The sequence below is a fragment of the Nyctereutes procyonoides genome, unplaced genomic scaffold, assembly GCF_905146905.1.
Source record: "Nyctereutes procyonoides isolate TBG_1078 unplaced genomic scaffold, NYPRO_anot_genome, whole genome shotgun sequence".
NCBI classification, from domain to species: Eukaryota; Metazoa; Chordata; class Mammalia; order Carnivora; family Canidae; genus Nyctereutes; species Nyctereutes procyonoides.
The window spans coordinates 12152700-12170904 of record NW_026575041.1 but is presented as its reverse complement, the minus strand read 5'-3'; the positions used below and the strand labels follow the sequence as shown (position 1 = coordinate 12170904).

Genomic DNA, 18205 nt, shown 5'->3' with positions numbered 1-18205 from the left:
TGAGAAGCTGTCATGAGCCATACTTAGAATTCAATTGCACTCTGTCACCACTTGGGATTTTTATTCTCTGCTGTTTTGTGCCATTGAGTACCATAAAGATTCCAAGAATCTTCTGTGAAAACTGGGAAGGGCTGTGAGGGTCCTGGAGCAGAGAAATGGGAGATCTGATCTTCAGAGAGCTGGATGCAGCAGTACAGTGGGATACAGAACAACCAACCATGATATCTCCTTGGTAATCATGCCAGAGATTTGCCAATGTCAGATGTATGTGCTGTATGTGTGTATTCACACATTCCATACCTTCTGTTTGTTCATGCATTTTTAGTGACTTTAAATGATGCAGGCATTAATGAGGGCTTCTGGATTTTTTTTTAGCACCACAAAGAAACAATGAGTTTTCCAAATAACATAGAATGTACCTCACAACCTCTGTATCCTACAGTTATGAAATAAGCATATTTCATAAAAGCTGGACAGTTAAGCAATAGAGACTGGTTAAGGAAAGAAGGTGTCAGCAGATATTGGAAAAGTAGTCACAGTCTTGTTGGTGACAGTAGATTTTGGAGTTATCCTAGAAATGCTCTCCCAAGCTTACAAAGAGGTATTACTTTCCTTTATACTCTCACCTATACTTTGTAGCTACATTTTGTCAATAATTCCTAAGTATTTACTGAGCTCCTTTGGTGCACCCAAGAGCTATGAAGAATTCTAGGAAAATATACAATCCTTGTCATTTTTTAAACATAGAGTCTGATTAGAAGAACCAATCAATATGAAACAGAAAATAGCAACATAAATAGATGAAAGTGATAAATGGCATCATATAACAAGCAGCTTATGTACAAAATTTATTCCTAGAGCACATTAATGTAATCTATAAAAGGAAAAGCAAAAGTAAGATGGATTGAACAAAATCAATGTATAGTTACTGATCAAACTGTACTAGATAATAGGGGAAAATACAACTATTGGGTACGATACTTGGAAAGCTTTCAGTCTGGTCAAGAAGATGAGACACAAACATTTTGGATCATCCTGGGAACCAGTTAGAAAGCATAGAAGAAAAAAGTCAAAACTAAAAAACAGACTGGGACAATACCAATAAACAGTCAGGCATCACCGGATTCCTTCAGTGTCTGATATGCAAGACCTTAAGGCGTCTTGCCTCCAGAGTGGTCTCTGGTTTGTCTGAGCCTCATATGCTGTCTAACCAGAGATCTTCAATAATTGCAGGACTCTTGCAATGAGCCACCTGGATACTGAGATCATAGAGCAGCTTATTGTGGAAAAAATGGGTTTTGAGGTCAGAAAGGCCAGTGTTAAATCTAAACTCTCATTTTCCCTGAGCTTCCATTTTCTCATCTATAATGTGGGCATAGTGAAAATAATGCTTCATCAATATGGTTTTATGGAAATTAGATGAGAATATATGTGTGTATTCTTATACATGGGCAAGCAATATGTATATAATAAGTAATATTTCACATGGTCTAATCTTTTCTTTAGTGCAGTTAACATCGCATTGAAATCTCAGGGGTATTAACGGTTCACAAACCATTCAGTAATATATTCTTAAAGTGGCCCATCCTTAGGGATACTAAGAATAATATTTAGCATTGATTCTAAAATCTAAGTTTACAAGGCATGTTCAAATATGTCACCTCATTTATTCTTCAAACATCTCTTTCTATTCCCATTCTACAGAGAAGGAAAATGAGGCAAAGGTGATTCATGTACTTGCCCTCAGATCACACCACTAGGAAGTTGCTCAGCCCCCAAAACATAAAGTCAGGACGTTACCAAACCAAAGTCGAACCCAGGTTTTCTGACATCAAACCTTAAGTTCATTTCCCGACACCACATACCTCTATACAAGTACTGTGTGTGTGTGTGTGTGTGTGTGTGTGTGTGTGTTGGGGGTTGTTTTTTTTCTTTTTTTGGTGGGATCCAGTGGAAACTGTCTTTCTCCAAAGCCTCTATTCACCCTAAGGTATTTGCTTTTAGGAATTAACAAATAAACTGTGAACATCTAGCTGACCCACTATGTAGATATGAAGACCAGGATCATGCTCTTGATGCCCAGTGTGTTATGTTAAAACATGGAATTTTGTTTTGTAAAATCTGTTGGATTGCTGTTTGTTTTATAATTCAATTAGGATTCCATAGGCAGATCGACATTAAAAAGCTGTTAACTCTGTTAACTCCAGAGGGCACAGCTAATGAAATGTCCCAAAAGTTGAGCACTTGCCAAAACCACTGTGTCTTATAGGACAGCTCTCGATTAATCATGATGAGAGTATTTCCCCTATCTAAATGAAATCTGCAATTTTGGGAAAGAGATGAAAGATCCTGCAGGGGATGAAGGAAAAGATGCTATGAAAATTCTAGAAACTAGAAAAAAAAAGAGATAGGTCTACTCAATATTCATGATGTCAGATTGGTTGATGCAAATAGAGATTGCAATCTCTTATTTCTAATGACTTGGCTTCTAGCACTTCTATACCAGTTTTCCACAGTTTCCTACTTAACTTTAAAAGGAATGACTACAGTTTGTACATTAAAAAAAAAAAGATAGTTTAGCATACCCAATATGATTTTATACCATCTTTGACAAATTTTTAATTTCCTATCTAAGGATTTCTAAGGTACGTGATGAGAAATGCATAAATCACAGAAGATAGGAAAAAGAATGCATAATAGGTAAGCATATATAAGATGTTAATGAGTGAAACTTTCTATTTTCAACATATTCTCAAAAGGCAGTTTAAAGAGAAGGATTATCAATACTAGTTTAGGTTTAAGTTTGCTTCCATGAGGGGATCCCTGGGTGGTGCAGCAGTTTAGCGCCTGCCTGTGGCCCAGGGAGTGATCCTGGAGACCCGGGATCGAATCCCACATCGGGCTCCGGTGCATGGAGCCTGCTTCTCCCTCTGCCTGTGTCTCTGCCTCTCTCTCTGTGTGTGACTATCATAAATAAATAAAAAAGTTAAAAAAAATTAAACATTTAAAAAAATCTTCCATGAGAGAGAAAATAAATTGATTTTGTACAGCCATTTTATTAAGGAATTCTATACATTTTAACTGTCACCCAACTTATTAGAAATTCTTACCTCATACAGCTCAAATCCTCACCTCCTACTGTTGGGTAGAATTTAAGAGAAAATGAGTACAATTCAACTGCTTACTTCATTTCATTACATAGTAAATGTAGCAAACAAATATTTTTTTTTTAATTATTTATGACAGTCACACAGATAGAGAGAGAGAGAGGCAGAGGGAGAAGCAGGCTCCATGCACCAGGAGCCCGACATGGGATTCGATCCAGGGTCTCCAGGATCGCGCCCTGGGCCAAAGGCAGGCGCCAAACCGCTGCGCCACCCAGGGATCCCCGCAAACAAATATTTGAAGGAGGTGGTTGCAGCGAGCTCCAAGATATTTCGTTTATCCCTCAAAATCCTGACACAGCGCCTTTACAGGTCCTCAAGAAATACCATTGAACTCTGTTAAATACATTTAACAGATCTTATCTCAGAATAGACTACTTGTTACTTATTTATTTTTTTTTTTTTCTGTTTCTCTTTTTTAGGCCAGCCCTGCTCCTATAATTGTCAACACAGATACTTTGGACACGATTCCTTATGTAAGTAGCATTTTTATTAAGACTTTCTTTAAAAATTATGTTAGACCTTAATCAGCTAAATTTAAAGTTTGATACATATTCAGTTTAACCCAATCCAGATAATCTTACAAAATATGTAAAATGAGTTTTGTGAGTTTTGTTTTGATATTTGCTAAATCTTGGCTTAGTCATGCAAATAGTTTCTCTTTCATCCATTGTTTTGTAAAGCCCAAGGGCACATCCTGAGAAAACAAACAAGCCGATTGTGTTCAAATAATGTTTCCTAAAAAGATATTGAAATTTCCTGAAAAGATATTGAATTGCTTGTGGAAGAAATGGATAAACTTCTTTGGGTTTCTTATTAAGGAATATTCAAATCACTTTCATAAGTAAGCTATCAATAAACATTTGGTGGATTTTGCTGGACTTCTAACAAGAGTTATAACAGATTTTTATAAGGGGTAGTTTACTTATATATAATGAAATGTGTGGTTTTATGAAAGCCTAGAGCATGAGATAGATAACTAGGCTCAGGCAGCTCAGTAAAGCCTGGGATTCTGTACCTGAAATACAGCCACCCTTATGGTCAAAATTCTCGACAACAAAGTTCACCTGGGCAGGGGAGATTCGAGTGGCAATGGCCACAATGTCGATGAGTGGTTGACATTATGGAGGCCCAACAAGGCTCTATGAGTGGCCCTAGGTAAAGGATAGAAAATAGTGATTTGGGAAGATGGGACAGACACAGGTGTATGCAGATAGAATTTGAAGCAAGGAGAACTGCAGGGATAATGAATAAGAACAAACAGATTCCTGGTCTTTGATTAAATGAATAAACTTGTGAATCGCTTAAAAGAATGCTGGCACAAAGTAAATGTTTGGTAAGTATCAGCTATTCTGAATCTTAGATACCTTAACTCAAATGCCTACAAGTAACTCACAGAAACAAATAGAACAGGAGTCATGGGGACAATAGGGAATAGAGAGCATATGGCCTACCAAAGGGGGCAGCTCCACTTGGCTCCAGTGGATTGCTACCAATGAGAAATTAGGGACCAAGTCCTGCCAGATCATCTAATTTTTCCAGAGAAATTGGAAATCTGAAATTTTATGTAAAAGTTTGGAATTTTTAAATATAGGCAACTGATTTTCCAGAGTTCATGCACCATATGCCAAACAATGTATGTCCAGTCCAGAGGCTGTCTTTTGGGAGGCGTCTGCCTCAGAGGAACTGGAGATCCTGAGCAGATCCTCTAAGCTAGGACTCAGCCACAGGGGAACAGAATGCTAGAACTGGAATAGAAGGTTGGGTCTTGATTACAGGAACAAGTGACTGAAACTGGGACACAAGGTCAGGACAAGAATAACAGCAAGCTTGACTTGATGCTGACTCACCTGAACTACTGAGCTAAGTCTTCTTAAATCCTTCTGAACAAGTCGTTTAGGGTCAGACAAGAAATGGGGTTAAAAGCTCACTGGGAGAAATCAGTGGCCCCAGCTGTGAAAAGAAGAGGCCTCCATTAGAAAGAAGCAAAGCAATGCATTAAAGACACATAGCATCCACTATTCTGTCTCTCACTCTTCCTATCTTCATTTGTCAAGCATTATTATTATTGGGATTACTGTACACCTGAAACTAAGCACTTAACAAATATTAACTTAATCCTTAGAATAACCCTATAAGATAGGTTCTATTAAGTTCTCTATATTACAGATAAGAAAACTGAGTCATAAAGAATTAACCTTTTCAAGTTGCACAGTTCGAAGCAGAGCCAAGAATGAATGTAGATAGCCTGGCTAAAGAGTTTGAGATCTTACTTCACTCCTATCAGGAAGCTGCTTATATTTCTTCCTTCCCTCCCTTGTTTTCACCCTCTCAGCTTAGGGAAAATAAGTATGCTTTCTCCTCTGCTACATGTGACTTTGGGTGGAAGACAGCTTGTCATAGAAGCTCCAATACCTCTGGTGCAAGTAACCATGTATTCTAAGGAATTCTGTGTTTTCACTCTAGTAAATTTGTTTTCTATATCCATTGGCAAAAGCAGATGAACAGTGCTTTGAAGTAGACATGGAGCACAGAGACTTGATTTTGTAAGTAGGACTGCTTTCTTGTGGTAGATCTGTATTATTTCAAAGCCTTCTGTTAGGATTCTCGTGCCTTAACTACCAGATGCCTTCATGTACAAATAATTTACCAATGGAATCTAAGGATTTTCTGCAGACATGCTTAATTGATAACCCAACTAATTAGCTAGTAAAATCAGCCACATATAAGTTAATAAAATCTCTTTCTATTCCCTAAATATCAACTTTGTATGTGACTTTGAGTTCTTTTTTTTTAATCTTCAATTTTTTTGTACTTAATGAAAAACCTCTTTGAGCTTCCTTAAAAGTAGGATCTTTAGAGAAGTTTTCTGAGTAGCTTGGTATGGTAAAAATGTCCCAAAGTGTCTCATGGCAATGTTTTCTTCAGCAACTCATTTAATTTTTCTGGATCTAAATTAATATTTAATACAGGAATTATAATACCTACCTCAGAGGTGATTGTAGGGATGAAATGAAATTATGTATGTGAAATTATGCTTTGTTAATTTCTGGTTCATAGTGTTTATTTATAATTTTAACTAAATAAATACTTATGAAGTAACACATGCTAGACCCTGGAAAATGGTAAATATGACTGTATTACCCAAATATGAATACATCATCTATTGAAAATGGGAGATTTATGGGGATCCCTGGGTGGTGCAGCAGTTTAGCGCCTGCCTTTGGCCCAGGGCGCGGTCCTGGAGACCCGGGATCGAATCCCACGTCGGGCTCCCGGTGCATGGAGCCTGCTTCTCCCTCTGCCTGTGTCTCTGCTCTCTCTCTCTCTCTCTCTGTGTGTGTGTGTGTGACTATCATAAATCAATAAAAAATTAAAAAAAAAGAAAATGGGAGATTTAGCATGTAGCCATTAATGTAGATATACTTTGGGTCTTTGGGTCTTGGCGGGGGCCCAACTCTCCTCTTTGTTTCTGACTCACTGGGTAACCTTGAACAAATTACTGTTCTGTTTGCAGTCTATTTTCTCATTCCTCAGTGTTCTATACTTTGTTTTCCTCTTTTCTTTTTCATGTTCTAGTTGTTTGTATAATTTCAGGTCTATTTAATGAAAAACAATCTCAGAGCTCCCAGAGGATTTCACTCATATTGTATAAGAATATTTCTTTCTCTAAAAATATTACCTAAATGACAAATTTTTATATTATTATATTTATGACAAATAATTTCATTACAAGTAAATGTATTAATTTTGCTAATTAGCAAATTTGATTCTAGAAATATATTGTCCTCGTGGAAACAATTCCTTTGCATGCATGCAAATAGCAATTGAATAACTAGAGGAAATCTGTGGCCAAAGGAAATTTTTAAGTGTTTAATAAACACATAAAAAATATTTAAAGAGATTTCTGCCTTTTTTTTTTTAAAAGACAGTAAGTTAAGGGTTATTAGAGCTCATAGAGGGTCTGCTGTTAACAAAGAGGGGGTCACTGAGGTTCCTATGTAAAAATGCTTCAAATAAATTCACTCTTGCATGATGTCATGATGTAATAAGGTTGAATAAGACCTTACATATGGTATAGTCCCACCTCTCCTGCAAAGCAGAAGTCCCTAAGTGAAGATTAAAATCACTCAAGAAAAAGCAAAGAAAGTAGAAGCAAATTATCATTTCAAAACTCTGTAGTTTACATTTTTCACTCAGTATTCTTTTTATTCCCCATTGTATGTTAAATATTGTCTTATGACAGCTGCTGAAAATTCTGTGTTGTTAAAGAGTTCAGACTGAATGGATCCTGCATATGATCTGTCCACATCCCTGAAGGCTTAGTGAAAAGGTAACATGTTACCCTCTTGGTACTCTGCAGTCAACTGACGTGGGAGCCTCTTCCTCTAACATACTTCTACCCTTCAGCAGACCTGTCAGAGTCCTATATTGAACTCCATCAAAAAAAAAAAATTATCTCTACTTTAGAAAAATAAAATTAACCAGAGAGATTCTAGGATGCTTCCTCCCACCCTTACTTCTCTAGAGTGCATTTCATAGTGGTTATATTTTGATTTGTTTTCTGAAAATATGCTGTGGGAAGTGGTATACTCAAGAATCATGAGTTTAAACTCTTGTTAAGTAACTTAGGATCCATTGAATGCAAACCTCTCATTTTACAGATACAAATATTCTAGCCCAACTAGTAAACGGTAGAGCTCAATCTGTCATTTACTTTTACTCCACATAACAGTTTTTGATGTGCAACCAATAACCACATAATCAGTGTCATATAACAATAAACATTTATTTCTCCCATAAGTGTGTGCTGGATGGCTGGACCAGCTGCTTTAGGCTAAAGATTACCAGGTTGGCTAGGACATCTCTGATTCACACGTTTCATTCTGGGGCTCAGAGGGGGACAGTATTACCCAGAGTATGTTATTTCCATTGTAATGGCCAAAGCACAAGAGGACAAGCCCAGGACACAAACACAGTTAAAGGTTATGTTCCCATCACATCTACTAACACCCCACTGGCTAAAGCAAATCATATTGCCAAGGTCAAAGTAGAAGGAGTGAATATTTGCTCAACAAGAAACTAATTTACACACCAAACTCTTAAGTAACAGGGCTAAGAATTTATATATGTCCTTTCTAAGAAAAACAGCTACAAAAGAAGGAATCTTACATTTTTAAAATATTAGTGGGTCAATGGTAATAAATAAAGTGTTAAAGGGACCTGGTTCAGCTGATGGGACAGTGAGTATCTTCCAATGATGGGAAGTGAGATTATTAAGGATGTTTAAGGGATACTATTAAGAAATAAAAGAGACATCTAGCATGTATTGACAGTACAATGACCTTACTTTTCTTTGAGACACTTTGTTGTCTGAAACTTTGCTTCTAGAGGGAGAAATAATAATGGAGACAAGGAAATTTGTTCCAGAAATTCCAGGACTGAGGTTTGGAAAACCTCCCAAGAAAGTGAGGGAGTGAGAGAAATAGAACAGAGAAAAGAAAGAGGAGTTAAATTGTAAAAAAAAAAAAAAAAAAAAAATTGAGAAGATCCTTAATAGTATCACCCACTATATTTGACTTCCAAGAAGATTATTTATGTAAAAGTTATTTGAAAACAATCATAATATCAGTATTATCAGAGAGATTTTTATAGAGAACTTCAAATGTGAAAGGTCATTGGATATAGATGTAGCTATGTTTCTAGGACAGAAGACCAAAAAGTGGTCTCAAGGGAATAAAATGGCCTAAGAAAAGTTAACAGTATAGTAAAAGGTGTAAAGAAGAGTGGGGGATGAGAGAAAATAAAGGATGATGTGGGTTCATGGATGGAGAGAAACAATCAAATTAGAAATGTGGTTCATTCAGGAGCCAAAGAATGGGCTTGAAACTAAGAGGTGTTGTTAACCAAGGTTTAAATGGCATTTCTGAATGATTCCAGCAGCAGGAAGCTCAGGGTAAAAGCTCTCTGAGGAGGAAGTTGCTGTATTGCAGAAGTGGGATGACCATGCAGTTGGTCACAGAGCAGGGCAGTTACACATTAATTCCTCTGAGTCACTTTGTACAATAACAGACCTTTTTGATTCAGGCAACTCTTACTCTTAATTGGATAGTTTTTCAGTATTACCCATGAAGAGAGAGGAAACAGAATTATGTTTGTTTGAAGCATCCTGGTAGTGATTAATAATGTTAAGATATTTTAGAAGACTTTGCTGATTTAATACACTTATCTTTCAGTAAACAGGTATATTTCTTTCTTGTGTTTTTCTTCCCCCATGAACACTGTTAAAACCATATTGTTGATGTTTTTATCTGTTGGAAATATAGTGTTATTCAAAACTAAAAAAATCCTTACTACCAGAAAACAGTTTTAATTTTGGCTTAAACTGTGCCCATGAGGCAATGAGAATTTAGCAATAGAGGCAAAGCTATCAATATTTATTCTAAAGTCAACCCTGGCCAGTCTAAATCCATTTCTTAGCTGCCACAATCAGCAGATCCTCTACTCTTCCACTTGTTACTTTGCTCTATAAAGGTAGAGATGGTGTATATTAGTGCTTTTCAAATATTAATGACCTGGAAATCGTAAAAAGCAGATTCTGATTCAGTAGGTCTGGAATGGGGCCTGAAAGTCTGCATTTCCCATAAAGCTCCAAGTGAGGCTGATATTCAATTGTACACCACACTTTGAATAACAAGATTTTATGAGAAAGACTAGGATTTGGATTCAAGAGCAACTGGTTCTGAGTCCACCTCTGATAGTACTTGTGTGAGTTTTGGTTAAGTCAAATTATCTATCTAAACTTGCTTTATTATTTGTAAATGGGAATGATAATATTTGCCCCTCAGGAGTTGTTATGAGTATTCTTTCTAGTATATATAGAAGGTGTGTAATAAATGTTCATCACAAGATTGAGGGGGATGGTGTGCCTTTAATAAAATGGAGCATTTCTGGGATTCAGTCTAGAACTACTGAGTCAAGAATGCAGATGCCATAACTAGTTCAGAGGTAGATCCAATACCAGTTATGCTGGTCCATTGGTCTATTTACATCTAGATCTTTGCTCCTTGAAATGGACTCTTTGACAAACAACATTGCTATTACCTGGGACCTTGTGAGTGTAGAATCTAAGGTTCTTTGAAGACCTACTAAATCAGAATCTGTGTCTCTAACAAGAACCCCAGTGATCTGTATGCATATTAAAGTTTGAGAAGCATTGATCAATATGACAGAATTTTTTTTTTGCCTTGGATCCTCTGTCTTTGTTCTTTCACTACACCTTTTGGCCTGCCCTTGGGGTGCCTGCTCCTTTCACTCATCACCTTAAACATATGCATATCTGTATGAAAAAGGATGTATCCAATTCAGTCCAACAAATTGACAAACTTAATTACCAACTTCTATGTCATGCTTGCTTTTTTTTTTTAAAGATTTTATTTATTCATTTATGAGAGACACAGAGAGAGGCAGAGACACAAGCAGAGGGAGAAGCAGGCTCCATGAAGGAAGCCTGATGTGGGACACGATCCCAGGACTCTAGGGTCACGCCCTGGGCTGAAGGCAGGCGCTAAACCACTGAGCTACCCAGGGATCCCCTGTCATGCTTGCTTCTAAATCTGTGTTCTCCAAGACAGTAGCTACAAGTCTCATGTAATTATTTAAATTTAATTAAAATAATATAAAATCAAAATCAGTTTCTAATTTGTACTAGCTATATTTTAAATGTTCAGTAGCCAGCATAGCTAGTTATAGAATCCATCATTCCAGAGAGTTCTATGAGACAAAGCTGACTTAGATAATTAATAATAATAATAATAATAATAATAATAATAAAGAAAACAGAAGGGGGGAAGCTAATGTTTATCAAGGAACCAGTATTTTTAGGTGCTTTGTATTTATTACCTAATTAATCATCAAAATTATCCTCTCTGCTTTTGTGAGTTGGTTTCATTTTATCCTTTTTAGAGTTAAGTATTTTCAAATTATCTAAATAGTTGTAACTCTCCTAGGGAGTTGTGGCGTATGTTCATGTGAAAGACATGGTCCCTATCCTCATGGCTCTTAAAAGCTTATTAACTTTCAAGACTCTCATACATGATACACATGGAAGTTAATGTAAGCAATTGCTGAAAGCTTTTTTAATGGTTCAGTGATTCATCATTTTTTTGTGAAATTATAAAACTAATTTTGGCTGGCTTTAAGTCTAAATAGACTTAAATGAATATTTTTAAATCACAAAATAAATAGAAAACCTGACCTATTTACCCATTCACAACCTACTTTTATCTTTTTCCCCTGGAGTGCTCTTAGAGAAGGCAGTTTGCGGGCTACTCTACTAGTAATTCCTCTTCCATTGGGAAATCCCTACACAGTCTAGGTCGGGGAGGTGGCAATAAGAAAATATAACAGTTGTCCAGGTGGACTATGTGACTGATGGGTAAGAGTTACCGCACATGCCCTTCTTCCTGGTAATGGTTCCTCTGAAGGTACATGCCCCTTATACCCAGACAAAAGAGCAACTTTTGTTAAAAGGAACTCAACCTGGCAGAGCAGGTTTAAGAACAAGAGAAAATAATTCTGAGAAGTCTTTGTATAATTTCTCTACAGAACTGCTACTTAAGGGCAGCCCTGGTGGCTCAGCAATTTAGCACTGACTTCAGCCCAGAGCGTGATCCTGGAGAACCGGGATCGAGTCCCACGTCAGGCTCCCTGCTTGGAGCCTGCTTCTCCCTCTGCCTGTGTCTCTGCCTCTCTCTCTCTCAATCTGTGTCTCTAATAAATAAATTAAATCTTAAAAGAAAAAAAAAGAACTGCTACTTAAGATGTGGTCTGTAAACTGGTAACATCAGATCTTATCCGGCAGGTTATTACAGAATTTCCCACTCTACCCCAGATCAACAGAATCAGAATCTCAGAGTATGGGCAAGGAATATGTGTTTTTACAAGCATCCCAGGTGAATCTTATGCACACTGAAGTTTGGGAGCTACTAGAGAGGATCCCAGGAAGCTTTTGAATACTGGACTGAAGTGGAAGTGAAGGATGGGAGAGGAAATACCATATAGAGGAAAGACAAAACTATAGGGATTCACAAAAGTACAATGGTAACACATTTAATATTAACCTGAGCCAGCATTTAATCTTGGTGGTGGTGGTGGTGGTGTTAAATCACTTGGGATGCTTTTTAAAAACATTGACTTTCATAGTCTAATGGAGCCTAGTGGACAATACTTAGTTCTGGCACATGCTATTAAAACACTCCTTGAAAAACAAACAAAAAAACAACACTCCTTGCCTTTCTCTGCCTGACTCACTCCTATGCATCCTAAGGGATTCAGCTTAAATAATGCTTCTTCTGGGAAGCTGAGGTTAGGCATGGTGTTCCTGTTGTGTGCTTCCAGTTCAGATTCTTTCTTTTCAAAGAAGTTGTCACATTGCAGTGTAACTGTTTAATGCCCAGTGTTTCTTCCTAAGGTGTAAACTCCATAAGCACAAGAAAAAAGGCTCCACTTTTACCACTTTCTTACCTCTATAACCTGGCATGTTTTTTGCTAGGTTGGTTGGCTGGCTGAACGAATAAATGAATGAAGATGTGAAGAAACTGCTTTAGGAGAACATGGTATAAAGCACCATTGTACTTGAGGAAGTCAAAGTAAGGTAGAATTTTAGCTGGCTTTTAAAAATTAAGTAACATGTTTTTAGGCAGGGTAGGGAAAAGGCATTCTAGGAAGAAGGACCTATATGTGCAATGGTCAGAGGCCAGAAACTCATTTATACGGAATTCTGTGAGGCTGAAGTACAGAGCAGTCACAGAACATGAGATTGGGAAGGTAGGGTTCAATTTGATTGTGAAGGTCTTATTTGCTTGATATGCGATTTGGACTTTATCCTGTAGGCATTGCCAGTGGTATCATCTTCTCATGTATTTGGGAATTTATAGACTTTTTTTTTTTTTTACCGCTATACCTCTAGGACCTGGTTTGTGTCTGTCCATGTGGTAGATACCCTGAAATATATGTTGAATGAATAAAGCCAAGAAACAATAGTGATCAATTAATGCAATGAACCACTAAGCTTTTCTTGAGTTTTTTCTCTATCTCTTTATCTCTTTGCCTGTGTTTACTTTGTTAATCAGCTCAGAGTATCTTTTCCTCCACACCCATTTTTTAAGATCTCATTATACTGCTTCCTCCAGCAGGAAGCCCTCGTTAATTCCTCTAGACAAAAATTAATGTCTCATTCTTCCTTGATTCCATAGTATTTAATTAACAGGGGATTGCCTGCTTTAGTGAAAAGAGGGTGGACTCTGGGTTTGTTTGTTTTTTATTCTAACATATACTAGCTGGGTAACCTTGGAAAACTAACTTCTCCGACTCTTTTCCCCTATCTGTAAGTAGAGAGAGTAATAACTATCTTTCATGGTGCATTATTTAGCATATATTTTCAGTTACATGTAACAGAGAGCAAAATAATAGTGCTTTTGCGAGATAGGAATGTATTTCACATATAACAGTCTATAAGTGGGTGGTTCAGAACTGGAATGTCTGTTCTGCTCTCCAAGTCTTAAAGAGATGGGACCCAAAAACCTTATCTTTTGCTCTACCACCCTTGGATATTGTCTTTGGGTACACAGTCACTGTAATGACTGCCAAGGAAAAGGTTGAAAGAAGTACAGACTAAAAAAAAAAAAAAAAAAAAAAAGAAGTACAGAGAGATGGGCATGGTTTCTCCCGTTAAAACATGATTTCCCTTTATATCCTAAGAGTTAGAACTTAGATACAAAGCCATACTTAGCTGCAATGGTAGATGGTTACATATTATATTTATTATATGTAATTCCACTATTGAGAATTTACCAAATGAAATAAAAACACTCATTCAAAAAGATATGCACACCCCTAAGTTTCTTACAGCATTATTTACCATAGCCAAGATATGAAAACTACCTAAGTGTCCATTGATAGATAAATGGGTAATGATATGGTACACATAAACACACACACACACACACACACATACACACGCACACACATACACATTTGTAGCAACATGAATGGACTTAGAGGATATTATGCTAAATAAAGTAAGACAGAGAAAGACAAATACTATATGATTTCACTTATATGTAGAATCTAATTTTTTAAAAACAGCATCCACTAAAAAAACAAAAACAAAATAGACTCGCAAAAAGAACAAACTGGTGGTTATGAGAGGGACAGCAGGGGAAGGAACACTTATCATGGTGAGCATTGAGTAATGTATAGAATAGCTGAATCACTATCATGTACACCTGAAATTAATATAGCATTGCATGTCAACTATACTTCAATAATAAATATTTTTTAAAAGCCTTACAAAAGCAAAAGATGATCCCTGTGCTATCTTGTTTTACATGTAGATCACAGTGATCCAGTTATCTGCCTCCCTATGTAGTCTTTCTTTTCCTGCAAAGACTAAATTCTCATGGATCATTCTAATACTGTTTCTTACCTTGTACCAAATATTGTGGTATTCTAATGAGTTGGAGAGCCCATTAAATTTGTTAGTATTTTTTGCTTTAAAAAATATTTGTTCTTTTTCACATTTTTTGAAAGAAAACGCAGGCAGCATATATCATAAAGCAGATCATGGTTAGTTGGGTGAGATCAAATAGAAGAAAAAAAGAGTATAGTAATAAAGAGTAATGACTTAAAAGACATTATCTTCCCTTGATTTTAAGAGTATTATTGAAATGAAGCTTAAAAAAAATCCTATCTCAAACTTTAAGAAAAGCAGAAATACCAAAACTTTTCTACACTGATATTTTTCAGGTACAAATTCTTGAGAGGTAACTATAGTTACTTATTCTCTGAGCAGCTGGACAGATACCTTGTCTCTTATGATTATTCCAATATAAATCCTTCCTTTGGTGCCCACACATCACTATTTGAAGATATTCAAAGCCTCTTTCCATTGCTATTCATCCTTTTTTAGTTCATTGTCAAGATATGACTTTTTAGAAAAAAAAAAACTGTCTTTCTCTTTGTGGCTAATTATCTTTCTTTCTGAAAAGTCTGTGATATTGACTGTAGGGATTGGATTTATTGTCTGGCAGGTATAAATTTATATCCTTCTTGGTCCACCTACTAGTCCTGTGACACTGGGCAAATTACCACGGGTTCAATGGCTCAGTTTCCTCACATATAAAATAAGACAACATCACTTGCCTTTTGGGTTCATGCATTAAATGAATTATTGAAGATGAAGCACTTAATAGAGAACCTTGCAGATAGCAATCAATTACCTCTGATCTCTGATTTTTTGTGGAAGAAATTGGTCTTTAAAAATAATCACATTTGGAGAAAAAAATTCTTGATGACTCGTCTTCAAAAACACCAAAGTGATTCAGTCTCCCTTGTCCATACAACAGGGTCTAAGACAAAGAGTCACTGTTTCACATCAATTCATACTGGGAGCTCTCTACCATGTGGCTTTCAATAGTTGACTTCCCCTAGTGTTTCCTCTTTTCTAAGCGTATCATATCTCAGCCCTAAGATGTTTTCCTTCACTTACAAGTTCTAAGTTTGTTTGAATATTTGAATAGCAAAATGAACCTTTATGAGCTTTTCCTATAGTGAAAAAGCATAGCTGCTGCTTCACAAACAGCTTTTTAATGAAAATATATTTTGATTATCCTGATTTCTACCAAGTGCTCCAAATGATGTTTTGCCCAGAGGTATACTATTTTGAAAATTCAGGAGCATGAAACTCAGAGAATAGTTATCTAATGAGAGTCATATGAGGGAAAAATAGTCATGAAATAACAAAGCCAGATAGGTCAAACAGCATTCTGAAAGCCAACAATAGCCCTTCATAATCAGTACCTCTTTAAAAATAATCTCAGGAAATTTTTATTTATTTTTTAACACGTTGCTAATAGTTTTCCTGGTACCCTGAAGCAGTAGTTCTCAACCTCAGCTGTATATTTCTTTACTTGGTGTACTTAAAAAATACTGATGCCTGGATTCCAGGAACAGAGATTTCTTCTTAGTAGACCTGACTGTAGCCTTGGCTTATGCATTGGGTATTTAAAAGCTCCCCAGGTGATTATTTTGTGCACCTAAGATTAATACCACTGATTTAGAGCTATAAAATGGAGTTTAATCTATTTGAACTGAAATTATAAAGTTAGACACCAGCATTTGCATGCCTATTATTTTGAGGGGGGCAGGGAGCAGTAACCATAGTGTGGACTCTCTCATAAATCATCAAGAATATTAAAGTATGGGGTAGCCTGGGTGGCTCAGCGGTTTAGCGCAGCCTTCAGCCCAGGGCCTGATCCTGGAGGTCCAGGGCCTGATCCTGGAGACCCAGGATCAAGTCCCATGTCAGGCTCCCTGCATGGAGCCTGCTTCTACCTCTGCCTGTGTCTCTGCCTCTCCCTCTCTGTGCCTCTCATGAATAAATAAATAAATAATCTTAAAAAAAAGAGAATATTAAAGTATGTAATCTTTCTAATCCATTGTTAGTCTAAAAAGACCTTCCAAGGCAAGTGGTTGGTTTAGTGGACTCATTATAGGTAATAAACTGAGCTTTCCTTCTGTTAACTTGGAAACAGACACAGCTACTGCTTAACAAAGCTGTCTATGCAAGGCACATGCCCCCAGGTTCAGACATGATCAAGTTAATGAAACACCCCTCCAAGGATAGTTCTGCTGACACATGTCACCATTTATGAGCTGTAATTGGGTTAATTAAAAAAAAGAGAGAGAGAGAGAGGCATGGTTTATGCTTCATCAGTTTGCCTGTGGCCCCCAACAAAACTGGGAAAAGAAATTTGCAGGCCAGACTACTGCTGAAAGCTGGTCTGAGGTTGACCTTTAGGTAGGTCATTGTAGTAACCTAAGGCTCAATGTAATTAGAAACAAATATCTAGCTCCATTCAGGTCCTTCAGAAGCTTTCCCTGACAACTCATCTCACTGAGTTTTCTCCTTCTCTGAATGCCTATAGCTCCTCAAGAAGTACACAGTCAAAAGTATACTTAATGCCAGCTTATGTGATGGCAATTTGGTTTAATAAATGTCTGCTTTCATGACAAGATGACCTGGCTTCTTCAAAATGAAGCACTATGTTGACATGTCCGAGAGCATTGGCTTGGTGTCCAACAAAAGTGGCTCTTGAATTAATATCAGCACTGCCACTTCAGTAGCTGCATGAACTTTAAAGTTATTTAAACTCTGAGCTTTAATTTCTTATTTGGTAAAATGAGGAAAACTGGAAATATCTTACTATTGATAAGAGAATGATCTGAATATTTTCGTACATGGCTTAGTAAGGGGTAAGAATAATAGTGGTTAATAATTGTTGAATTATAGCTAGGCACTATTAACAATTTTTTACATATATTAATTTATGCAATCCTCAAAATAACCCTGAGCAATATATTGTTATCTCAACTTTGCAGGTGAGGAATCTTAGGCAAATAAGAGATTTTTAACTTGTCCAAGGTTACACCGCATGTGGTGAGGGACATTAGTAAGAACAGCGTTATGCTACCATGCCCCTCAGTAGTTGTAATAAAATTTAATTTGCTGAGTTACTCACTTAAAAGACTGAAGAAGACACTCAAAGGGAACTAAGGTCACACACAGTATGGTTATATACCTCATTAACAAAAGATCATAGAGCTACAGAAAGGGGAAAATTTTTTCCAGAATGTGGTAAACGGGAAATTTGCAAGTATACAAAACATACTGTTAAGGTTAAAATTCGAGCTGGGAAGAGATCTTAGAAGTAGCATTAGAGATGTCATTGTGTGTAATAAATAATAAGTAAGAATTGAGAATGAATGTTTTGGGACAAAGTGGATGAAAGTGAGGAACAACATGCTTTCATACGTGTTGTTTCATTTAATTCTCAACATATTCATGGATAAAGCAGTCCTTTTTAAAGCTAAGGAAACTGAAAGATGTTTGACGTCATAAAATTCATGAAGAGCATGTCATTAGTAAATGCCAGACTGGACCTAACTCGGGTTTTCTGACCCCTCCTAACTAACCAGCT

General features: G+C 36.7%; 1 protein-coding gene across 11 annotated transcripts in view; it reads left to right on the top strand.

Annotated features, from left to right (window-relative positions):
* DLG2 (discs large MAGUK scaffold protein 2) overlaps window positions 1-18205 on the top strand; it is an 885772-nt gene that overhangs the window by 171067 nt on the left and 696500 nt on the right. For all 11 annotated transcript variants that reach the window (XM_055320441.1, XM_055320437.1, XM_055320439.1 and 8 more), the window contains exon 2: window positions 3587-3640. In XM_055320441.1, the coding sequence (XP_055176416.1) occupies window positions 3587-3640 (54 nt within the window). The remainder of the gene's footprint in view (window positions 1-3586; window positions 3641-18205) is intronic.